Source organism: Polypterus senegalus, chromosome 14, assembly GCF_016835505.1.
Source record: "Polypterus senegalus isolate Bchr_013 chromosome 14, ASM1683550v1, whole genome shotgun sequence".
Classification (NCBI taxonomy): domain Eukaryota; kingdom Metazoa; phylum Chordata; class Cladistia; order Polypteriformes; family Polypteridae; genus Polypterus; species Polypterus senegalus.
The window spans coordinates 86,915,859-86,943,461 of NC_053167.1; the positions used below are offsets into that span (position 1 = coordinate 86,915,859).

At 37.2% G+C, this 27,603-nt stretch overlaps 1 protein-coding gene across 1 annotated transcript in view; it reads left to right on the forward strand.

Annotated features, from left to right (window-relative positions):
* tnr (tenascin R (restrictin, janusin)) overlaps window positions 1-27,603 on the forward strand; it is a 208,313-nt gene that overhangs the window by 119,039 nt on the left and 61,671 nt on the right. The window contains exons 10-12 of the mRNA XM_039735597.1: window positions 1,220-1,486; window positions 7,714-7,833; window positions 9,461-9,604. Of these exons, the coding sequence (XP_039591531.1) occupies window positions 1,220-1,486; window positions 7,714-7,833; window positions 9,461-9,604 (531 nt within the window). The remainder of the gene's footprint in view (window positions 1-1,219; window positions 1,487-7,713; window positions 7,834-9,460; window positions 9,605-27,603) is intronic.

A 27,603-nucleotide genomic window follows, 5' to 3' on the forward strand; every position in this document is an offset into this window, starting at 1 on the left:
CACACAGCCCCACAGTATGATGGAATCACCACCATATTTTACTGTAGGTAGCAGGTGTTTTTCTTGGAATGCTGTGTTCTTTTTCCTCCATGCATAATGCCCCTTGTTATGCCCAAATAACTCAATTTTAGTTTCATCAGTCCATAGCACCTTATTCCAAAATGAAGCTGGCTTGTCCAAATGTGCTTGAGCATACCTCAAGCGGCTCTGTTTGTGCTGTGGGCGGAGAAAAGGCTTCCTCTGCATCACTTTAGCATACAGCATCTCCTTGTGTAAAGTGCGCCGAATGGTTGAACGATGCACAGTGACTCCATCTGCTGCAAGATGATGTTGTAGGTCTTTGGTGCTGGTCTGTGGGTTGACTCTGACTGTTCTCACCATTCGCTTCTGTCTATCCGAAATCTTTCTTGGTCTGCCACTTTGAGCCTTAACTTGAACTGAGCCTGTGGTCTTCCATTTCCTCAATATGTTCCTAAATCTGGAAACAGACACCTTAAATCTCTGGGACAGCTTTCTGTCTCCTTCCCCTAAACCATGATGGTGAACAATCTTTGTCTTCAGGTCATTTGAGAGTTGTTTTGTGACCCCCATGTTGCTACTCTTCAGAGAAAATTAAAGGAGGAGGGAAACTTACAATTGACCCCCTAAAATACTCTTTCTCATTATAGGATTCACCTGTGTATGTAGGTCAGGTGTCACTGAGCTTACCAAGCCAATCTGAGTTCCAATAATTAGTTCTAAAAGTTTTGGAATCAATAAAGTGACAACGGTGCCCAAATTTATTCACCTGCCTGATTTTGTTTGAACAATTATTGCACACTTTCTGTAAATCCAATAAACTTCATTTCACTTCTCAAATATCACTGTGTGTGTCTCCTATATGATATATTTAACTGACATTTTTTATCATAACAACCAACGATTTATACAGGAAAATAATGACTATTAACAAGGTTGCCCACTGTAGGTGTGATATTATGAGGTTGACAATCATATGAATTTTCTTTACTTTTTCTGTTCTGTATCTTTTAATATTGTAATCTGAACTGTAATGAGTATCAATTCTGGATGTTTTCTGAAGCTGCATTAGCTCAAGTTTAAATGTGATTGTAGCTTACTAGTTTGCAAGATGTTTTCTCTTTATTGTTAAACAGACCTGTGATTTCTTACCACTGCTCTATTCATAAAATTGTTGTTGACCAGTCACTTTGGATTACAGGATTCCGACCTGTCACACAGCTGTACTTCTCCGAAATCACTTCTTCCACAGTGACAGTGGCTTGGAGTTCACCTGCTCCACCAGCTGATATGTTTATCCTCAACTACAATCCCCAGGACCATGGTGAAACCTTACAGGTCACTCTAGAAGGCTCAAAAACTCAGGCTAAACTCACCGGTCTGCAACCATCCACAGAGTATATTGTCACATTGGTCACTATACAGGGCACTGTACCCTTTGAACCTGTAACGGGCTCAGTAACCACAGGTACTCTGCAAAACACACGACAAAATAAAGCTTGTATGCTTTGTGTTTTCATTCATGCCACTACATGTTTGCTTATTGGCGACAATTTGATCAAAATATGCAATAAGTGTCGTAATTGTCAGTTTTGATTTTGCCAGAAATACTGCACATCATATTCATAAAAGGTTTACCTGATTGAAAAAAATATAGAAACCCTGCTAACATTCACACTATTTGATTTTTAACGGTGTCTTCAACTTTTTAAATGAATATACCCTGTAAGTATACGGTTTCTCCCTCATGGCTATGTCTTTTTAAATTGTGTTAGAATCTGCAAAAAATAGCTATTTAAAGAATGTAATATTATTAAATAGAAATTGACCTATGGAGAGATTTGCTTGAGTTAAATCAATTTTGGATGGTGGAGATATCTCAGATAAGTATTAAATTAAAGCCAGTACAATATTACTGTCATTTATAATAATTTAAATTGTACAGCAGGACTAATCTATAAGAGTGGTGGCCAGCCCTTGTCCTGGAGAGTCACAATTGCTAAAGACTTCTGTTGTGATGTTCAGATTTTTTTGCTTAATTTCATACAGGCTTGTAAGGGTCAAATTTCCTTGCTTAACCATTTGTAGGTTTAACATTCCTTGTTTCTTCAGATTTGACATAAGACAGCAGTGGAAAATATGGTGGAAACTTACAGTGTCTGCTGTTATTAGTATTGCATTGCAGTTTATCTTTTTTGGCTTTTGCTGTTGTAGTTTTTTTTTTTTAATGGCTGTGAAATCAGGCTGTTTAAATCAATCATTTTTACACATAAACAATCTAGAATCCCACAAACATGTTGACTGTAACTATATTTCTCTATAATACATATATCTATCACAAACCTGTACATAGGGGAGAGGTAACAGAGAAAATGATGACAGGATAAGAAATCTTCTCCACTTGTCTCTTCCACTTTGGCATTATAAACACCTGATGTCAACCCATTAGATGAAAAAGCATTCCTGCTTATCAAGGTTATTATAGTTTTGCCTTTTTATATTAGTTTTTATTTCTGTATTTTTTCTGACCTTACTTGGAAATTCAGTTTAGTTTTAGTTTTCCTTCATTGTGTATTTTTAGTTTAGTTTTTATTTCACAAAGACATTTCTATTTTATTTTTATATCTATTAGTTTCTGTTTTAGTTTTAGTAATTATTGCATGGAGGTCCTACAGAGTTTAGTTTTGTGTCACAATCAGACAGAACTGTACACTTAACAGATTTGGATACGAGTTTAATGTTAGTGGAAGCTTACTGCACTACATGGTTTACTATCTGGTTTTGTTTTAATCTGATAAAAACAAGTATAATCAAAACTTGATACTGAATATGAATAATTTTACACAATTTTATAATTTTTAAAATATTTTCTCATGAAAATCACGGGGGCTTAGGAAGAACAGGGCTCTAAGACTTGAATCAGTGTGCAGACCCCACCTAGCTGTATTGAGGGAAACAAAAAAAACAAGTATGTAGTGTGAAGGTTAGGGGCAGTGAGACTTGAATAGCCCACCATAAGAACAGTAAACCCATAATGAGCAGAGCAAGAGCAGATAATAGGAGTACGGACCGGCATAAAACGACAGAGACAGCATCTGAGATTAAGAACAATATATACGACATTATCTAAACCTGTTCATCCAGATTAGGATCGCAGGAAACCTGGAGCCTACCCCAGCAGGTTTGGATGTAAGGCAGGAAAAATCCCTGTCATGTAACATGTATGATATGGCTGATGTTAAGAACAAAAAGAATATGATATTTCAACTATCTATTTTGAGAGATAGAGAGAGAGAAAAACATTGAAAAAAGGAGACAAATATTTTAAAATATAATTCTGCCTTTCACAAAATCAGGTATTTTGATTTGTGAATATGAACTAAAAAATAAATTAATAAATATAGAATAAATACAAAAACCCATTAGTATGTTTAGTTCTTCATCACTTGGCAGGCTGTCTTCACCTACCTACCTTTGTTTGTATCACTGTTGTTAAACAATGTTTTTAGAGCAAAAGTGATTGGTCAGCAACAATATGTTGCTCTTGTATGATGACCTAGTCAGTCTCTCGATCAGTGCCATTTTATTTTCAAAAACCGGGAGTGATCTCCCCTCGACTTTCTTGTATACTCAGATATGGGGATGGACATTTGAGGAGTATTTTTATATAATGTACATTAAGGAACCATCAACAACAAATCAAATCAAATAAATAATATATTGAACAATTATTATAAAAGTAAAGTTGAATAAATTGGACACTGCAGCTGCATGAATGCCGAAAATGCAGAATTTCATCCATCTATCTAGTTGCGTTTTTGAGTTATTGTGTTTACACACACACATGCAATTCCAAAGAACTGTATTTTTGGACTCTGGGAGGTCTATAACGTCAGGATTCATCAAAATATTGAGGTCACATTTTTTCATGATCTCAATATTTCGTATATGAGAAAGTAAAAACAATTTCTCCTGTGCGAAGTGGCAGGTGAATTGCTGTCAACAAAAAGCAGGCACCTGAGAAATAAACTGAAACGTTACTCACTCGTGATTTTTCTGTCCATATGGTAAAAGTTTTGTTGAGCAGCACATTCTGATTTCAGCCGTTTGAATTACATCTTGATACACAACAAGCGCAAAGAAAGGTGGCACGTAAATCGCTTTCTGTTTCGCACACTTTACTCGCCTGCATTCAACTAGCTCTGTCACCGCAAATGCTGTATGAACAGCCGCCCTCTGCCACCAACTGCCATTCACTGGATGAATATGTGTGGGTGGCTCATGGTGGATGACTTTCTGTTTCAGAGTTAAAACTTACAAGGGTTAAAGACTAATGGCAAGAATATTCATTCAAAAACGAAAACTAAAAATATTTTAGTAAATTGTTATTTTATTGCAGTTAGTCTTTCCAGCTACTTTAATAGTTTCGCTTAGTTTTAGTTTTTCATTTCAGTTTGGTTAATTATTTTATTTCAGTTTACAAAAATGTTTTTTTAAAAAGAGTTTCAGTTTTGATTTTAGTTTTCGTTAACTATAATAACCTTGCTGCTTATCCAATATACTTATCAGGTATTTTACTATTAATATTACTTATTATTACCACTTCCTCTTATCTTTCAGATAATATGCCATACATGTGAACCTTTATACTTTTTATTAAAAAGATTACCTGGTATAACATTTTATGTACTCTGTAGAGGGTCTGTTGACCAAAGATCACCCTAATAGTGCTGAAGTATCTCTATAGTCTGTTGTGTTCCAGTAACAAAGACTTCAAACTCAATTGTGATTCTCCAGGAAGGTTTTTGATTCAAACTTTATTTAATGCTGTGCTCATATGATGTATTTAGTGATACACTATATGAGCACAGCATCTAACTAAACATGAGGTAGGTACCGTTCCGTCGGAGACACACTCCACTCTGCCTACTGTACATAGCATGAACAGGTAAAGCTGAAAGGTCATGTCAATTGGTATCTCTATATATAGTTATCACTGATCTGGTTGTATTGAAAGGCAGTATATATTTCATAGGTAGTGCCGAAACAGGCAAAAAGAAGAATTATTGCAAAATCAGACCAAAAATGTGCTGAACATCTGCACTGTGACTCTCTAAGCCTGGGGCCCAACCATCATGATCTATACAAAAGAAAAACAAAAATGATTGAAATGGATTTGTTATATTTCAGATGGTTCAACCATCTAATATTTCAACCATCTAGTACTTGTAATCTGCCAATAAGCAAGCCTGTAACATGCTGTACATCCAACCTTCCACTGACTGACACCTGTGTGTTTGCATGGCAAGCCAACAATATAAATGTTTACTAATTTATGTCTGATGGTATATTTGAGCTTTACATTTTTGAAAGTGTTCGTAAGAATGTATGTAATTTTCTCTATAAATCACATTTGCTTCCCTAACATATATATTGACTTGAGATTACTATATTATACGATGAATGCTGTAGTCAGTGCTTTAGGCGAATCTTAATGAAATGAGCCAAGATGCTAGCTTTACCTCGCAAATGATTTATGTTCCTGCCATTGCATCTGGCTTGTCATTATATTACCAGGTGACACTCAGCATGTATTTACATAATATGCATCGCTATTCCAGCTAATTAAAACACAATTATTATTTGTTACCTAATAAAAAGACATTAAATTCAGGTCACAATTCCTTGTATTTGAAAGCATCATTCATTGTTGCTTTACTGTTGAGGCAGATGGTTAAATCCTAGAATAACTGATATTCAAATAGTAACAGTGAAGTTCAAAGTGGAGAGTTTTACAATATTTTGCTCATTCTGATGAAACAAATTAAATTTACATGCATTGTATCTACTATGAGAAGTCAAGCAATGTTAGGTTAATATACACTATTAAAATGTAATGATATTTAGTTAATGGAATAAACAAACTTAATTGGTTACATTAATCAAATGTTTCCTTTCTTGCTATGTATAAGCATCTAACACATTTTCTTTTGAGGACATTCTGTATTTTTAATCATACACATTAAAAGATGTATAGTACTACTTGAATAGCATAGATCAAGACTACTTGATTTGTGACATTTCAAAGCAATTCTCCTCTTCAGTCTTCCTAGAGGCAGCTTGTGTATTTCCTCTTCATGCTGTGAAGATTTTAAAAGAAATGTGTGTAGTAAGTGATAAGACGTTTTAATGTAATTGATATGGGATATTGTACTTATGTAAAGAACAATAATGCCCATAACATATGTGTTAAGACATTAAATACAGTAATTGTTAGCCACATTATAAATAGATGTCATTGTTAAACTAACGATTAATGTTTGCACATTTAAAAATGCAGATTTCAGAATGAGTTTTTAACATTTTCTCCAATTAGAACTTGCTTTGTTTTTAATTGTTAGGAGGAAGTTTTGTTTTTCAATATTTGTTTTTATATTTGCAAAGCCATTGCCAACCTTATGGTATAAAAGAGATTTCTTTCTTTTTATTTATTTATTTATTTTTTACTTTTATTAATTTTATTACAATCCATACAAAGCAATCAAGTTTTTACAAAAAGAAAAATTGAATCAAGAACAGATCGATCCCCACCCCTTAAAAGACACTTCTAAGTGAAATATCCATATAGAGGTCCATGTTCATATTAAATATCTGTCTTTTTATCAATTACATTATAATGGAATTTATTTATTTAGTTATTTATGTCTAGAATTCCAACTGGTTCATGTCTTAACATCTTTACTCTTCCCTTTTGAACATTAGATAAGTAATTTAAACAATTGAAATTACTCTGTGAACAACAAAGACACATTTTATTTATATTATTTTGTAAGCCATTTCCTTTCTCAGGGCAAACAAACTTTATGTTCTTTAAAAACATTTTTGTGTTGTGTGCATTTATCTTATTTTGATGGATAATGATGCTAGCTGCAGGCTGCGTCGACTCTAAAAACCTGCAGGAATCCAAACAGATAGTAGCAACTGTTATCATTCATATCTCTCCATTTATTGGCAAAACAGTCAGGGAAAGTGCTAACTTGTGCTGATGAAGTAAATTTCACAAAGGTTTTCGAGTCATTGCATGATGCTTCAAAACATGGCATTATGGATTATTTAGTCTGACTATTTAATTCATAAACTGCTTGATGTAAAAGCTCTTCATCTTATCTAATGTTAAATACAAATGCTATTTATTTAGTGTACTGCTTTGTTGACAAAGCAAACTGTTCTAAATAACTTAAAATAATACAGAATGGTGGATTCTGTAAGTAAAGTATTTTTTAAAAAGTAGTACACTTCATAATTTTGCATAGGGTTCTTTCAGGCACTTAATCCTTAGGAGTAGTCATAGCAATTTTAAATGATCTTTTTATTGTCACATTATCTGCATGATACGAATAATAAAAATGTACTGTTCACAAAAAGCACTACATGGTTTTAATATGTGTGTTTATATCACCCAATTAAAATACTGAAACTTGAAACATGAGTGCCTATTTACCTTATAAATCATGTTAATTCTGAGAAATATGACAGAAAAGTTATACAAAAAATGAGTGGCATGATTTATAAAGGTGCATGTTTACATTTCATCTGTCCATGACATACGCGTTTACAATACTGAAAATGAATGAAGCTCAATACAGCATATGAGGATGAACACCTAATGACATTTTTGCTTTTTATGTTCAACAGGACTGGACCCACCAAGGGAAACATCGTACTTAAATGTTACAGAAGACTCAGTCTCGTTATCCTGGTTACCACCCATTGCACCATTTGACTACTACAAGATGTCCTACCAGTCATCACGAGGTCTTTCTGTTCTTTGAAGCTTTTAGTCACTTGATGGTTTTCAAAACAGTTATATAACTAAATATATTGAAGTTTCTATTAATGTACTCTTCCAAAAACATGTTTTTGTTTTTGGATTGATCAATGATAGATGATGTCAGTGCATTTTAATTATGTGATTGCTAGCATCCCTAAAAACAGTGTCTTTTACATTTTTACATAAGAATATTATGGTGCAATGATGACATTCGAGTTTTAATTTCAGGCCTTACAGGTATGGCCCTAATGATGAGAACATTAAAAGAGGTCAACAGATTGCAATAAGAACTTTCAAGATGTCAACACTTAATTATATTTTTCTAAATATCTTATGAATATACAAATTTGAGATGTGTATATTATACATGTCAACTAAAGATGTGGTATAGCATCTAATTCCCTAAGTAGTAGCAATAAAAATATATCATATACTGTAGTTAGAGGATTTGGCCAATTCTACCTTAGACTTTGAGAAGGTATGATTACTTTCATGCAACCTATTGCAATCAAAAAAAAGTTTAGATTTAGTGTGTCCATGAAAAACTGCATGCACCACAGCAATTACAAAGCTAAATGCGGCTGACAAAGAAAAGTGACAGCCTTGGGTGACAGCCTGGAAATAATCTTGCTTTAAGAATGCACTGGCAAAATCCTCCGTCCAAAAGCAGTACAGCTAATTGTCTCCATCTTGTGTGGTCCATCTTCAAGGGCATGCTGGGTGAATCTTTGTGCCTTATTATCACATATAATCAACATATAAGCAAACACATATGGATTACACTGTCTTAGTACATTTCCACATACAGTATGGTTGTCATGGCCCTGACTAGTCCACAGACTAACAAAACACATTTTAATGGCTGCTATATATTTCTGTTTTTCAATGTTCACTTTCTTTTTAATTGTTGGCTTTTTGTTTTCCTTATTTTACATTTTTTGGTTACTTTTCTATGGTTCTCAGGTTTACGTCACACATTAGGTTATCAATGTATGTATTTAAGGCAGTGCAGCTGGCAGAGCTTACAGTAACTAGTGAAGGGCACAATCGTGTTCATTTTCTCTGAATGATTATGTGACAGTTAAAAGATATATTTTCCGTATTATTTTTGAGTTCTCTGTAATAAAATTTAGTGTATCTGTCAAATCAAGGTTTTCATATTGATTAAGGGCTTCAGCTAGTAAATTTTCAATCTAGTCCCTTGAAGGCACCCCTAGAGGGAGTTTACAGGAGTCCCATACAACACTTTTGCAATTTGTATTACTAAATCTAGATATTTAATTTTAAAGGAATACTGATTATTAAGTGTCTCAACTCATTTGTGTATTTTTCATTATAGTACATTTTAAAAATCATTGGGGCTACATATTGATCTGTTTATTGACTAGAATTTGCCTAATTCAAAATGTTACTTTGTTATTGATGTTTTTTGTAAACAAAAGGCCAATAGAGCAGGGTGCTGTCATGTAGTATCTTATTATAAATTGTTGCTCTCGGCATACTAATAAGGAAATTACAATTGCATTACAATTTTGTTAACATGCCAGACCATTCCTTGATTGATGAAGCCTTCAATCTGACGGTTCTCACTTGCTTTTGTTGAATTTACAGGAAGAGTGGAAAATATACTGATTGACAATCATATAACAGAATACACCGTGAGCAATCTGCACCCTGCTACAAAATATGACATCAACCTAACTGCTGTACGAGGAAGTCAAGAGAGTGACATTGTCAGCATTACAGCACACACAGGTTTGGGATTTACTGTTTTATGTTACTGTTGATGCAGCTTCATGCTCTTTCTTTTGTGGCCAAAATGGAAAAATGGCAGGTCCAAAGGACTTCAAATATATTTGTTTTAAAGATTAGGAAATTGAGGGTTTTCTTTAGGGGTGAAACCAAAAGAATTGCCTTTACAAAATAAATAAGAGAACCAAAGTGTCAAAATTTGAAACAAAACCAAAATTCAAAGTCCAAAGTCCAAAGGGTCCTCACACTAAACTATCTCCATCTCAAATTGATTGTGTAATTTACCAGATCCCAAGTCTGAATGAAAGAATGTATGAAATGACATATCCACTTGACATCATGCTCCTCACCCATGCCATAACCAACAACAGTATGACAACATCTGGGAATTCAGGACACAACATGGCATTTCCTGTGAAGAAAGACACAATAAAAAGTGGAATGTCATAACATCATCAACATGATATAAAATTTCAATACATAAATAACTTTACTTAAATTACTTAAAGAAAGCTTCTGTATCATAGCAGAACAAGGTGGCTTTTGTTGCTGCCTGCCATTGAAAGAATTCTAAGCATTTTTCCAGCTCTAAAATCCTACTTTTTGTCTCAAGAACCCCAACGCCCCAAGGTTTTAAAGCTTTTCTTTGATGATGATTTTAGTGAGATTTATTTCATACATTGTCAAACAGTACTGTCAGTCTTTAACTCCCATATAAAGGAAGTTGAAAGGAATGACAATTCTTTAATAGAGGTTGTTGAAACTCTTGCTTCTTTAAGGAATATTCTGGCACAAAGAAGTAGATGTCAATTTATTTCCCTTAGAGTTAAAGAAATGTTGGAGAAGAGGAATATACTGATAAATGTGGAGTTTTCAAAAGAAATGTCCAGAATTTGTATTCCTCCTGTATTAAATACCTGGACATGTGGCTGAACCCACTGGAACAACAACAATATTTATTTATATAGCACATTTTCATACACACAACGTAGCTCTAGGTGCTTTACAAAATGAAGAAAGAAAAGTATTTATAAAAATAGAAATATAAAAATTAGATTAGACAATGCTAAATAAGAAAGAATAAAGTAAGGTATAATGGCCGCAAGGACAGAAAAAACAAAAACTTTAAGAGACCCAGTTGAGTGGGATAGTGTGGTTTCCACAATAAGGTACCTTCATAACAAAGGAGTGTTTGTAGATGATGTGCAATGTTTCAACCAATTTTGTAATTTTAAAAAAATTGTAGCAGAAAGGAAGGATACTCATTTTTCTGTTCCTTGTAATGTAAGATGGGCTAATTATTTGAAGAGTTGTTCTCCAAGCTGTTAAAAATGTTCTTTTCCATACCACCACATAATGCTTTTGCAGAAAGACTTTTTTCAATGATGGAGAAGCAGTGGTCTAAAGATAGAAATGCTCTCACTATTGATTCAATTAAGGGGCTAATGCTTATCAGATTCAATTTCAGTAGCATGTTATGTAAAGATTTCTATTCATATTTATCCAAGGACCCAGATTTACAGAGAAAAACAGCTTCAGTGGAAAAATATAAAAGAATGTAGATAAATGTGTAATGGGCTACAATTCAGTATTCTAAAGAAAATGTAATTTCTGTGTGTTGCTTAGTGTAATGGGTTATAAACCAGTGTTTTAAAGAAAAGGCAGAATTTCTGGAAAATTCTGCTACAGGTTACTATTGATAGCTATCTACAGGACATAAATATTTACCTGTCTCGCTAAAGAGTCACCTGCTTTGAACAGTCAGACTGCTATGATTTAGTATCTCATCTACACACAATGTGGGGATACAGAACTGTCTGCTTCCTTGGAAAATTAACGAGTTCCGGGGAAATTGGTTTCTAATCAAGTACTCATAGTAAATGTGTTTACACTATTTGTTATGCAGAGGAAATTGGCTTGCACCATTGTTTTCACTGATTGCCATGTTGATCTATGCAGAAATTGAAGCAGATATATATTTATGGGAAAAGGAGAATAAAAAAAGAATAGAGAACAGAGAAGTATGGTCTGAGACTCGGGACTGCTGTCTGTTTCTTTTATGCTTTACAACAATATCGTTGTGGCTACACCCTGTAGAAACAGTGGCTTGTGCCTGACCCAGGTTCCCCTAGACCGTGAGGCCGGTAACAAATGCAAATAAACTCAATTGAAAGTGAAGTGAATATGCCATGTGTATCATTTTTTATAGGTTTATGACAGTTAAATTAACAGACTCATTCCTTACATTCTTATTTGAATAGCTTAAGAGGCTTGACATATTCAAAATATTTAATAGGTTATTAGTTTGCCAGTGACAGTTATGGTGACCATCATATCATAATTATAGTGATAAATGGTTACTGAAGGTTTATGTCATTTTAAAAAACCATACGTCAGTATAAAGGCGTATTATGGCGTAATAGGGAAAGGTGTCCTCAAAAGTCCTAATTTTTTTGACCCATTTCTCCTCATTTCCATAGAAAAAGAGTTGGCAGCCCTATGCCAACATTAAAGATTTCCACTCTTTAAAGTGGATATGCCATGAATGATGGATTTGGGGAAAACAATGCTATTTAAATCAAGACTATCGGAATAAATGAGTCCTCCTAGCAAAAATACGTAATTATAACATTTCACCTTGACTGTTTAGCAAAGCTTTGTTTGTTGTGTGCCACCTGATTTGGGTAGGCCTGCATTGACTCACTGAATTATTTTGACACATGCTTTAAATTTTGAATCAAAGTGCTGTAAGCTACAATTATTTCCCTTCAGCATCTGGCCGCACTTTAAACAACCAGCAGTGTCGCGAGTGTAGAGAGTCAGAACTTGATTTCTTCGTACAGTATAAAAAGAAATTAATTTAAAAAAAATATCAGGTTACTAAACTTATTTGCATATTTATGTTGATTTTGTAGTGTAAGAGAACAGACAGACTATGATAAAGAGTTGGGACACCATCCTGGTGACCCCATATAATTGGAATGCAGAAATTAAAATGAAAGCAAAATGAAGTTCCATAGTGAACAGTTTTCAAAATGGCCGAACTTCCTCCGTTAGGAAGAGGAGGTCCAAGCAGACAGATACTGGAAGTGATGTCAAAAGCTGCCTATCATTCAGTCTGCAGAGGGAGGCAGAGAAAAAGCATTAGAAGACAGCATCCACCCCTGGAGCAGCGGTTAATTACCATCACCAGAGCCCTTAACACTAAAATTACCAGAGCCTACGAGAAAACATGTAAATCCACCCCACCTTAAATCCTTTCTCACCTCTCCGTCAGCGTCTTTTCTTTTCACGCCTTATACACAAGTCGTAAATGTAGAAAGGACGGTCCTAGGGTGTGTGTGTGAACTGTTAACATTTGAATCTGATGATTGTATATAGCGCAGAACTGACCTCTCTGTACTATTCTGTCCTCTGCATCTCCTGGAGTCCAAAAGAAATACAGTGGAACCTCGGTTTGCGAGCATAATTTGTTCCGGAAACATGCTCGCAGTCCAAAGCACTCGTATATCAAAGTGAATTTCCCCATAAGAAATAATGGAAACTCAGATGATTCGTTCCACAACCCAAAACTATTCAAATAAAAATGATTAATACATAATATAAAGTAAAAATACATAAAACAAATTAACCTGCACTTTACCTTTGAAAAGAATCATGGCTGGTGTGAGTTTCTAAACTCTTGTGGGATTCCACCCAACAGGACGACACGCAGAAGAGCGTCTCAAAGCAATCGCAGTCTCCCAGCGCTGTAGCAGAGACACACACACAAACACACGCACGCATGCGCGAGACACACACACACGCGCGTGCGAGAGAGACACACACACACCCGTGCACGCGAGAAGAACTATCAGCTCAGTTGTGGTCACATGACGCTCAGCAGACAAAGCGTATCCATACTACTCATATTGCAAGACCTCACTCGATTATCAAGTCAAAATTTATTACAAATTTTAGCTCATCTTGCAAAACACTCGTAAACCAAGTTACTCGCAAACCGAGGTTCCACTGTACCAACATGCAGCAACATGAGAACACTGGCCAAGATCGGTGGGAAAAAAAAACACGGTCACGATATGCAAATGAATATAATGTTGCAGTAGTCCAACAACGTTTTCCGAAATGTACTGTACAATACAGGTCATAAAATGAATTATTCCAAATGTCATATATACCTAAGTCTCTCTTTTTTTATCAGCGCGGCTTTGACATCATGGATCAGAACATGCATACTAATTCAGCGTGAGCAAGAACACTCAGGAATAAAACTGAATAAAAAAACTTCACATCCAGTCATTCTTAGTCACGCACAACACTCACATCCACATCCACAGTTTTCCCAGTCTCGTTCACGCACAAAATCTGACACGATTTTCATATAAAGAGGGGGTATAACAAAATAAGTTTGTTTGTTATACCACGTCTTTATCTGAAAACAGCGTCAGATTGGTGGTGTGGAAGTTTGAACGTGTGTGAGAAAATAAAACTGAAAAAAAAACTTTGACAAGTACTATAAATTGACAGATGCAAATTAAATGTATGTTTTTATTGTATAATATAAACAATAAGAGCAGCTCACTACTCAAAATGGTAAATTTGGGAAGCAGCTGATATCGAAACTGCAACCTCTTGATTGGAAGGCAGCAGTTCTTAGCATTGCACCACGCAAGCTGTCGTGTCAACCACCTACCATAACCTAATTTCTTTTTTCTTCGGTTAAATTCTTGAATAAAAGTGCACTTGTTTTGTTATACTTGTACCTTTTGTGAAAGTGTTTATTTCATATTTGTATTTCAGGCTTCACAGATTATACATTTTATGTCTACATGTTGTCAGTTATTACTAAAACATGAAAAACGTTTCTGTGTTAACGTTTTTAAATAGATTGTTAATGACACTGAACACACATGAAATGTATGTATTCCAAATGACGATGTACATTTTTACCCTATAAAGCTCCAGCACTTCACTCGAAGATAAACACTGAGCACTGAGAAACTTCTTTGCAAACTGAACTGCGGCGGTGGGTGGGAGGATGGGATAGCAGGCTTCTTGCTGCTTATCAACACATTTAAAGGACAAAAGACACTGACAGAGAGGTGAGAAAGGATTTAAGGTGGGCCGGATTTACAAGTTTTCTCACAGGCTCTGGTAATTCTCGTGTTAAACTGTGTCCTCTGCACACACACGTGACAGTGGTGATATTGTCTAATACCACCAAATACCACAGTATTATGGAAGGTAATGTTGTGAACAATATAGATAGATGTATTATCTATACAGAAGTCTATTTTTTTTCTTTCACTTTTATTTTATATCCTGTTTTCAGTAGTTTGTTTCCTTAATTGTATCCAGATGCTGACAATTAACAAAGAGCAGACACAACTGCAAACTAACAATGAATGATAAAGTGCAGTCACTACCTCAGTGTTATTTCCACCTCGTGTGATCATTAGTGAGAAGCAGCTTGATTACTGAAACATTTCATGCTAAAAACTGCAGAATTTTAACAGACTTAACAGGAAATTAGGTTTATCCCAGTTTGTGAATCATACAATTACCTTTTATATTTTCACAGAATGTAAATAAACACATCAGTATTTCTGGATTTAAACACAGAAACTGAGAAATAACAGCAGGTTTAATTGAGACAGAAATGCAATTATAAGCAGGAACTGGCAGAACCCAAAAATCTGCTACTACAAAGGTCCCCAAGGACTGAGGGCAGGAGACTTCTATGGAAAATAAGCCTATTCAAAGGAATACGAATGCATATAGGGGAAATGATGAAAAAAAAAACTCGCATTACATTTGACAGATGTTCTTGCTGTTATCAGGGCATTTATGTTAGCATATATTTAATAACATATCCCAGATATCAACTATTTTTTGGTGCATATGAATAAAAAATATTTTGAGACTGGAAAAGCATTTTTATAGCAAGCCATCTGGACTACTCTACTCTGCTCCGCAATGCTCATGAACAAAATCTGTTTGCATGTTGTCTGCTGCACCAGAGACATGAGATTTAGAGTTTGGCTGCAGTTCATCTTGTTAAAATGGACCGTGTAAATATAGTTTTTCTCTCTCTCCTTGGCATTTGTGTATATGCAGCACTTTTTTTTTTTGTTCCGCCAGCCCAGAGTTTTCTCTTTGCATCATTAAACACAACAAGGTGCATCAAAAGCAACAGCTGAATTTACAGAAACATGGGAGCAATCATAATATTGCATCTGTGATCTCTACGGAAGCATTAACACACTAAGATATGCATACCCCAGTGAAATTAGTCTGATCTTGGATGCTTGGATTTACCATTTACAATATCAAATAACCAATATCCTGCTAATGCAACTTCACTGAAGTGATGTGCTTTACTAATAAATTCCTTCAACATTATAAATGTTGAAATGCACATTAGAAAAAATATACAATCAATCTCTAGTGACAGAGAGGATAATACATTATCTCTGGCACCTGGGAAATCAATTTTTAACCAGGCTAGTCCAATTTGATTAGATCAGTCTAGTGTATACTGTTATACTGAGTGTTCCGTTATGAAACTGACAGGTGAACACCTTTCTAGTTTGCAGATTCATACATTATTTCTTTTTCTTAGGACAGATAGATAGATAGATAAATATGCTTTCCTTATGAAAGAATTTTTAACAAACATTTAATTTTTACATTGAATTCTCTGTTATTCCACTTCATCTAGTTTTTCACAATTATAATGTTTTTTGCTGATTCCTTTTAGGTTGAGAATTATTTTGATTATTTAATGTTAAATAATGGAAAATGTCTTAAGTATTTTTCTTTGCATATGTGTTGAGCATCTGGAAGTTTAACTATTGGATGGTTCTACCGAAGTTTAAAATACAGTATATTCATGTTTACTTTGTTGAAGTGATTTTTTAATATTGTAGTCTGTGAATAGTATCCATCCATCCATCCATTTTCTAACCCGCTGAATCCGAACAGGGTCACGGGGGTCCGCCGGAGCCAATCCCAGCCAACACAGGGCACAAGGCAGGAACCAATCCTGGGCAGGGTGCCAACCCACCGCAGAACACACACAAACACACCCACACACCAAGCACACACTAGGGCCAATTTAGAAACGCCAAGCCACCTAGCCTGCATTTCTTTGGACAGTGGGAGGAAACTTTTTTCAAGATTGTTGTCATTCCTAATTGTGAAAGGTCAGCCAGATCTTGGTTGGTCTTCAAGTGACACTTCCCCTTGTTTGAAATGTGAAAACCACTCGTAGACCTGTGTTTTACTTAAAAAACGGTTTCAAGCATCACTATGGTTTCAGCAGCTGTTTTTCCGAAGAGAAAACAAAATTTAACGCAGACTCGCTGTTGTTTATGATCACCTATCACAAAAATCCCAGAACACATTTACTAAGCACTAAGATAAACTGATACGGAATTCCATATGAACAATACAGATCAACACCACTTGACAGACTGCCACAGAATACTATAAGTATGCTACCCTAGTGGTGAAATTTAGAACTAATTCTAGATTGCATGCCAGGTACAGATTCTGGTTAATTTTGGGTACGCCCTCATATGTTACTGTTTTGTCTTGGGAGAGTTCTATATTACTCTACTTTCCCATTTTGTATTATTAATGAGTAGCCTTTTGACCGAATGCCTCAAATCCCATAGACTTAGTACTGTTTATAAAGGTGTTGTACTTTATAACTTCTCCTCACCTTCTCTTCTACATCTATAACCTCAGGTAATTAGGTGTAGTAAAAGACAAGCAGAAGTTAAGTTACAATTTAAATAATGTATTATGGTTAATATTCATAAGATAATAACAATAAGCAAAGTACATATGAATATTGGCAGCCATACAACCTGAAAAATGCTGATATGTAGTTTCAGGTGGCACACAGATTTGTTAGTTACTTTAAATGTCTCTAGTTAAGTCATCATTTTTAGTTAGCTTTCTTCAGGACAGTCTGCATGGCTGACTCAATATGGCTGCTGAGCTGTGCTTCTCAGTGTGGGCCTTTCGGTCCTCGGTGTGTGAGATACTATTTCATCATGATGGTGTGAAAGAGAGAAAGAGGGAGGGGTAAAACAGCCAAATTTATACATTCTTTGTCCAAATCCTTACACCAATAGGGTGTTGTGCTACAGAATGGCCTCAAACCAATCCCAAACAGCCATACTTCAGACCAATGGGGGCACACAATACGTTTCACAACTGCCCCCAAAACCACTTGTTAAGCGGATGCTTGCCAGCTAAGTAGCCTGGCTTTCCTGTGGGGGTTGATTGAGCGAGTCCTGCAGAGAATCACTTGCCATACTGGTTTTCGGCAATTACCCCCGACCCTGTCATAAAATTCATTATCCTGACTCAGCTCTAAAGCGGGGAGTGTAGTTAGTTAAAAATCAATCCATTGCTTTTCTCATCAATGATATAACACTAGCATTACATTGCTTTGTCTAAGTTATAAATAGGGCGACGCGGTGGTAGCGCTGCTGCCTTGCAGTTAGGAGACCCGGGTTCACTTCCCGGGTCCTTTTGTTTGCATGTTCTCCCCGTGTCTGCATGGGTTTCCTCCGGGCGCTCCGGTTTCCTCCCACAGTCCAAAGAAATGCAGGCTAGGTGGCTTGGCGATTCTAAATTGGCCCTAGTGTGTGCTTGGTGTGTGGGTGTGTTTGTGTGTGTCCTGCGGTGGGTTGGCACCCTGCCCGGGATTGGTTCCTGCCTTGTGCCCTGTGTTGGCTGGGATTGGCTCCAGCAGACCCCCGTGACCCTGTGTTCGTATTCAGTGGGTTGGAAAATGGATGGATGGAAGTTACAAAAAAAGACATGCATGTATCAACCTGTATACGAAATTTCACACCACAACAGTTACATACCCCATATGTTTTGAAGTGATGACTGGAAATTGTTTTTTATTTCATGTTTTCATGAAGAACAGAGATACAAAATTTGTGATAGAAAAGAAGCCAATGAGGCCAGTGTTGCTTAATGGCACATGGTATAAAGAAAGTCCTTGGAGGAAAAACAAAAGTCTCACATTATTTGTGTTACATAAACCATGCCTAATCCACCTGTCAGTTATGCAGTTGTTTCTGTTAATTCATTGGTTAAGAGTCCTGCCTTAAATTCAAAAGTTCTATCCCATGTAAATTGCATTTCCTGTTTATGGTGCACACTGATTTTTACAGAAGTATCTATTTAACAATATTTTAGCAAAAAATATATATGTATTTTGCATGTCGTAAGCAAACAATTGGATAACTGACACATGGATTATGCAACACAAGTTGCAGTACATTAGATTTTTTCCCTCCACAGACATTACATTTCTGATGACTAAGATTACTGTCTTTGATATTCAATGTCCTCCAATTTTCTGCACTTTTCTTGATTTCTAAAAGCGAATGTCTTGATTTTTCTCCTTGGTATTTAAGGACAATATTAGTTCACAAACAGGCAATCGAAACATCCTTGATTTTATATTGTGTTTGCTTACTCTATACTGAATACTATCCCAAAGCAGTTTTCAAGTCCACACTTATAAACATGTATAGTACATATAGATTTTACTTTTAACTGGAGTACAGGCAATCTTAGTCAATACGCTGGTGATGGGAACTGAATTTACAATTTTAAGCTTCGAAACTGAACACATTAAATACTCAGACACATTTTCCTGTTCTGATTACTAAGCCAGGCTATTAGCATGTTAGCTATTAGCACATCACACTACTGTGGTAGATTCTGACTGTGAGATGATAGGTGAGGGTTTTATACATTCTGGCATCTTTTAAAGTCACACAGACATAGATAAACAGAGTGGCTTATAATATAAGAAAAAAAGTGTTTCATCTGGAATCTAAAGTTTATTAAAAATGGAAAGAAAACAAATACATTACATTCACCTTTTCAAATACTATTATGATTTAAACATTAATGTATAATTTCTTATTCACCAAGGTGGCATAATGCAGCAGTGGTTAGTGGTGCAACTACACAGTTTCAGCTTCAGCATCGATTCTATACTCAGGTGTTTGTTGCATTGAGTTTGGATATTCTCCCTATTTTTACCTGGATTTTTTTGTTTTTGTTATTCCATTTATCACACCCGTATTCCAATGGATGTGTACATTAGCCTAATTGGCAGTTTCAAATTGGAACTACAGTATATGTACATGCATGAGTGGGCCCTGTCCGAGACTGTCCAACATTGCAGTCAGTGTCTAAGAGATAGGCTTTGGCCCGTGCAACTCTGAATGTCTTATAAAAAAACAGTTACATTTTTAGAAGATGGTGAATATTTTTAGAAAAAGTATTTTTTAAATTACTAGTTATAACAGAGTTTCCTCCCACAGTCCAAAGACATGCCAGTTAGGTGGATTGGCGATTCTAAATTGGCCCTAGTGTGTGCTTGGTGTGTGGGTGTGTTTGTGTGTGTCCTGCGGTGGGTTGGCACCCTGCCCAGGATTGGTTCCTGCCTTGTGCCCTGTGTTGGCTGGGATTGGCTCCAGCGGACCCCCGTGACCCTGTGTTTGGATTCAGCGGGTTGGAAAACATGGATGGATGGATAGTTATAACAGAAAAAAAAAATTATATATATATATAGTTGTACTTGAAAGTTTGTGAATCCTTTAAAAGTTTCTATATTTCTGCATAAACATGACCTAAAACATCATCAGATTTTCACTCAAGTCCTTGAAGTAGATAAAGAGAAACCAGTTAAACAAATAAGACAAAAATATTATACTTGGTCATTTATTTTTTAAGGAAAATGATCAAATATTACATATTTGTGAGTGGCAAAAGTATGTGAACCTTTGCTTTCAGCATCTGATGTGACTCCCCTTTTGCAGCAATAATTGCAACTAAACATCTCCGGTAACTTTTGATCAATCCTGCACACTGGCTTGGAGGAATTTTAGCCCATTCCTCCATACAGAACAGCATCAACTCTGGGATGTTGGTGGGTTTCCTCACATTAACTGCTCGCTTCAGGTCCTTCCACAACATTTTGATTGGATTAAGGTCAGGACTTTGACTTGGCCATTCCAAAACATTAACTTTATTCTTCTTTCACCATTCTTTGGTAGAACGACTTGTGTGCTTAGGGTCGTCTTGCTGCATGACCCACCTTCTCTTGAGATTCAGTTCATGGACAGATGTCCTGACATTTTCCTTTAGAATTCTCTGACATAATTCAGAATTCATTGTTCCATCAATGAAGGCAAGCCGTCCTGGCCCAGATGCAGCAAAATAGGCCCAAACCATGATACTACCACCACCATGTTTCACAGATGGGATAAGGTTCTTATGCTGGAATGCAGTGTTTTCCTTTCTCCAAACATAAACGCTTTTCATTTAAACCAAAAAGTTCTATTTTAGTCTCATCCGTCCACAAAATATTCTTCCAATAGACTTCTGGTTTGTCCACGTGATCTTTACCAAACTGCAGATGAGCAGCAATGTTTTTTTTGGAGAGCAGTGGTTTTCTTCTTGCAACCCTACCATGCACACCATTGTTGTTCAGTGTTCTCCTGATGGTCGACTCATTAACATGAATATTAACCAATGTAAGAGAGGCCTTCAGTTGCTTAGAAGTTACCCTGGGGTCCTTTGTGACCTCGCCGACTATTACACGCCTTGCTCTTGGAGTGATCTTTGTTGGTCGACCACTCCTGGGGAGGGTAACAATGGTCTTGAATTTCCTCCATTTGTACACAATCTGTCTGACTGTGGATTGGTGGAGTCCAAACTCTTTAGAGATGGTTTTTTAACCTTTTCCAGCCTGATGAGCATCAACAACTCTTTTTCTGAGGTCCTCAGAAATCTCCTTTGTTCGTGCCATGATACACTTCCACAAACATGTGTTGTGAAGAGCAGACTTTGATAGATCCCTGTTCTTTAAATAACACAGGGTACCCACTCACACCTGATTGTCATCCCATTGATTGAAAACACCTGACTCTCATTTCACCTTCAAACTAACTGCTAATCCTAGAAGTTCACATACTTTTGCCACTCACAAATATGTAATATTCGATCATTTTCCTCAATAAATAAATGACCAAGTATAATATTTTTGTCTCATTTGTTTAACTGGTTTCTCTTTATCTACTTTTAGGACTTGAGTGAAGATTTGATAATGTTTTAGGTCATATTTATGCAGAAATATAGAAAATTCTAAAGGGTTCACAAACTTTCAAGCACAACTGTATATATATATATATATATATATATATATATATATATATATATATATATATATATATATATATATATATATATATATATATATATATATATATATATATATATATATATATACTAGACATTAAGCCCGTTACAATAATGGGCGCTAGAACAGTAGTGCATAAACATTAGTAGGAACAGTCTATATTAAATGGCAAGGGACCTTGTATGTGGCTGTAATATGCGTCACTGTATTGTGTGCCTTTAATTTTCTCTCTCAGTAATACTGGTTGTATTTTCGTAAAATGCCTGTAATTTTGTCAGACAGTAATACAGTGGAACCGAAGTAATTTCCCCCATAGGATTGTATGTAAATACAAATAATCCGTTCCAGATCATATGAACTGTATGTAAATATATATATTTTTTAAGATTTTCATTTAATAACACTAAGAAAACCTTGAAAAACAGAGAAAACTAACACTGCAAGAGTTCGCGCTATAGCCTTATGACCCGCTAAAAACACCTTTTTTTAATGAGTTTTAAGCACAGGGAAAAAATTAACATTTGAAAAATCTGTAATCTAATAAACAACCAAGAAAAGTGTGTGTGTCTGACTCTGTCCCGTGTGTGTGCGTGCGTGTCTGCGTGTGTGTGTGTGCGTGCATGTCTGCGTGTGTGTGTGTGCGAGCTTATCTGTCTCTGTCGCGGGCCTGCCTGCGTGCGTGTGTGTGCGTGCATGTCTGTCCCCCATACGGGCCTGTCTCTGTGTGTGTGTGTGAGTCTCTCGCGCGGGCCTGCCTGCGTGCATGCGTGCGTGCGTGCGTGACTGTCTCTGTCGCAGGCCTGCCTGCCTGCGTGTGTGTGTGTGTGTGTGTGTGTCTGTCTCTCAGGCGGGCCTGTGTGACTGTCTGTCTGTCTGTCTCTCGTGCGCACGCACCTGTGTGTGTCTCTCTCTCTCTCTCTCTGCACACACAGGGAATGCAGAGGAAGAGACTGAATACGTGCCGTGTGGCCCAGCGCATGCGCACTTCACCAGAAGACACACACACACGGACACCTGGACGCACACAGGGGTTTTATTAAAGAGTATATATAAATATTGTGAGACTTGCGCAGACACCACCAGTCGGAGACCACATCTTTATAAAAGTCACACGTTTATTGAACATTAAATAAACACAGTCCCAAACACGACACACAATGCTCACAGCAATAATCACCACAATTCCTTCTTTCTCTCAGTCCTTGGCCGCCTGTCTCCTCCAGGGGAGCTTCGTCCTGCTCCCTCTCCCGACTCTAGCTCCCCGACTGTTAGGAGGCGGGCCCTTTTATTCCCGCTCGGATGCATTCCAGGTGGCTGGAAACAAACTTCCGACAGCACTTCCTGGTGGGGCGGAAGTGCTGCCCTTTGCCCCGGAAGCACTCCGGGCATCCCTGGCAGGTTCCTTCGCCATCTTGCAGAGTGTGGCGGAAGTAAAGTTCTCCCGGGTTCTAGGAGGCTTAAGGCACCCTCTGGCGGTGGCCACGGGTCCCAACGAGTTAGAAAGTCTCTCCTCCTCTCCTGTGGTCCTCTCCTGCTCCAGGGCGGTTGTGTCCTTCTGACCCGGAAGCTTTTAATGTCCCTATTCGGTCCCTCCAGGCATCCCGGCCAGGTAAGAACCCCAGACATCTGTGACAATATATATATATATATATATATATATATATATATATATATATATATATATATATATATATATATATTACTGCCAGTGTCCGCTAGGGGTACTAAGCGTGCATCTGGAAAGTATTCAAGCCTCTCGAGGAGGTCGCATCACTTTTTCCACATTTTGTTATGTTACAACTATATTCCAAAATGGATTAAATTCATTTTTTCCCTTCCGGGTTCTCACTGACTACCTCCCGAGCGGTCCGGATAACTGTTTCCAGCTCCTGCCGCTGTCTGGGACTTAAGTCCGTGCGAAGTTAAGGTCGTGTGTGTGGCGAAGAGTGGCGGGGCTGGCGGAGGAGGGATCGGGGTCCCTGTCCTTCCACGGTTTCAGCAGGTTCACATGATAAACCGCTCCTTTGGCCGGCGATTGGGTTGACTCACCAAATAGTCGACCAGTCCCTTCCTCTCCTTAACCGTAGGGGCCCTGCCAGTGGGCAAGCATCTCCGGGCGGAACTCCCGAAGAGGCGTGCAGCGGTTGTAGTACCGGGCCTGCTGCTTGAGCCTCCTCCATGTGACTTTTAAGGACAGGCGAATTTTCCAAATCTATCGCGAACTGCGCGATATATTCCAGTATGTTTGTGGAGGGAAGAGCCTCTTCTTCCCAGCCTTCTTTCAAAATATCTAATATGCCCGAGGTTGTCGCCCGTACAGTGCATCTGGAAAGTATTCACTCAGTGTTCTTAAACGCTGCCCCAAACCGGCTGGGTGAAGCCACGGGAAGCGCTTCCAGGAGCAGATAGCAGCTCTATTATTTGGTAGGGCGTGTTTTCAAATGGCCGTAGCCAATGCCCTACCATTGCCCATAAGGACCAGGCTTGTTTGTTGGTTGGCATCACAGGCACTTTTCCACATTTTGTTATGTTACAACTATATTCCAAAATGGATTAAATTCATTTTTTTCCTCCGAATTCTACACACAACACCCCATAATGACAACGTGAAAAAAGTTTACTTGAGATTTTTGCAAATTTATTAAAAATAAAAAAATTGAGAAAGCACATGTACATAAATATTCACAGCCTTTGCCATGAAGCTAAAAATTGAGCTCAGGTGTATGCTGTTTCCCCTGATCATCCTTGAGATGTTTCTGCAGCTTAATTGGAGTCCACCTGTGGTAAATTCAGTTCATTGAACATGATTTGGAAAGGCATACACCTGTCTATATAAGGTCCCACAGTTGACAGTTCATGTCAGAGCACAAACCAACCATGCAGTCAAAGGAATTGTCTGTAGACCTCCGAGACAGGATTGTCTCGAGGCACAAATCTGTGGAAGGTTACAGAAAAATTTCTGCTGCTTTGAAGGTCCCAATGAGCACAATGGCCTTCATCATCCGTAAGTGCAAGAAGTTCGAAACCACCAGGACTCTTCCAAGAGCTGGTCGGCCATCTAAACTGAGCGAGAAGGGCCTTAGTCAAGGAGGTGACCAAGAACCCGATGGTCACTCTGTCAGAGCTCCGGAGGTCCTCTGTGGAGAGAGGAGAACCTTCTAGAAGGACAACCATTTCTGCAGCAATCCACCAATAAGGCCTGTATGGTAAAGTGGCCAAATGGAAGCCACTCCTTAGTAAAAGGCACATGGCAGCCCACCTGGAGTTTGCCAAAAGGCAGCTAAAGGACTCTCAGACCATGAGAAACAAAATTCTCTGGTCTGATGAGACAAAGATTGAACTCTTTGGTGTGAATGCCAGGCGTCACGTTTGGAGGAAACCAGGCACTGCTCATCACCAGGCCAATACCATCCCTACAGTGAAACATGGTGGTGGCAGGATAAAAGGAAAGAAGACTGCAGCAATGTACAGAGACATCTTGGATGAAAACATGCTCCAGAGCGCTCTTGACCTCAGACTGGGGCGACGGTTCATCTTTCAGCAGGACAACGACCCTAAGCACACAGCCAAGATATCAAAGGAGTGGCTTCAGGACAACTCTGTGAATGTCCTTGAGTGGCCCAGCCTGAGCCCAGACTTGAATACGATTGAACATCTCTGGAGAGATCTTAAAATGGCTGTGCACCGACGCTTCCCATCCAACCTGATGGAGCTTGAGAGGTGCTGCAATGTGGAATGGGCGAAACTGGCCAAGAATAGGTGTGCCAGGCTTGTGGCATCATATTCAAAAAGACTTGAGGCTGTAATTGCTGCCAAAGGTGCATTGACAAAGTATTGAGCAAAGGCTGTGAATACTTATGTACATGTGATTTCTCAGTTTTTTAATTTTTAAGAAATTTGCAAAAATCTCAAGTAAACATTTTTCACATCGTCATTATGGGGTGTTGTGTGTAGAATTCTGAGAAAAAAAATGAATTTAATCCATTTTGGAATAAAGCTGTAACATAACAAAATGTGGAAAAAGTGATGCGCTGTGAATACTTTCCGGATGCATTGTATATACAGTATATACATATAACATTAAAGACAACTGAGTTAATTCTATCTATAATGTAATATATCAGAATATATTTTCTTCCAAAATCTAAATTATATTATTATATAATAATAATAATTCATTTTTCATTTACCACTGCCTCCTATTATTTTGATTGTGAAATGTTATTGAGTGGCCTTTTTAAAAAAACCTATAAACACATACCATGCATACACAACAAAGACATATGTTATATACTGTAAGGTATCTTGGTTAATCTTCTATTGCCCCTGTGGCCTGATAACAATGGTATGCCACACAGGAATATCATTTTATTTTATTTTTGGAATTAAAAAGCATCTCTGTATTCTTCAAGTGCTGCATAATGTTACACATTTGACTTTCAAATACAGTGTTTATTGAAAATACTAAAATTATATTTGTTTGCATTTTTATTAAATCATTTGGGAATGTTTTTCAGTAGCTTTCTGATATTAATCTGTGCATTTTAATACCAGAATGAATATATTCAAATGAATGTACTCATTGACTGGGCTTTATAAAAGTCCTAGAAGTTATACAGAGTGATTAAATTTATGTTTGTGCTTTATTATATGAAATTTAATCTTGATTATGATTATATATATATATATATATATATATATATATATATATATATATATATATATATATATATATATTATCATAATATATGTCAGTGTGTTACAGGAAAACCACAAAAATTTGGATAAACCTAGCATTACGCGCATTATCCAGCAGACCTGGGTAAAACTGGAATAAAATCTGAGTTTCTAACTTTACCTGGGTAATGCTAGGTTTATATAGTGCTTTTGGATAAAGCAAGTCTTACCCAGATATTGCTAGGTATATCAAATTTCTGGCTTTACCTATAACATGTGTGTGTGTGTGTGTGTGTATATATGTGTGTGTATATATATATATATATATATATATATATATGTATATATATATATATATATATATATATATATATATATATATATATATATATATATATATATATATATTGTGACCGTGAGGCTCTTCTCCACCTCTCCAACTCTCAGGTACGACTCCAGACACTGGATGAAAGTCCAAGACCTTTTATTAATTAACAATAATGTGCACAAAGCACCCTCCACACTACTCATAAATTAAATAAACACTACAATAATATTCTCTCTCCTCCTCGCCCAGACACTTCGCCCCTCTACCTCCCGGCTCAGCTCAGTGTCAGGGCTTCCCAACAATCCTTTTATACACCCTGACCTGGAGGTGTTCCTGCCCAATCAGTCCACAGTTCCTTATTCCTTCCGGGTCAGGGTTAGCAGTCCTGTTCTTCAACCCGGGAGCACGTCGTTCCTTCCTGTCACGTGACTGTGACGTACTCCCAGGTTATAGGTCACATAAGAGCCCACGAGCCCCCCTACAGCGACTCCCGGTGGCCCCCAAGGTATCCAGCAGGGCTGTGTATAAACACTACATAGTCCATGAGGCCCTGCTGGAACTCGGGGCATGATCCTGCTGTCGGGAGAGCTCCTCCTGGAGGCCTGGGAGTGAGGGCCAGAGCATATATAGATAGTGTGAACGCTGGCCCGGACACACACAGACGGACAACATATTTTCACCACACACTGTTTATTTACAAAGTCTATGTACATGAAATACGTGCACTCACAACCCCAGTGCCTCTTGCAC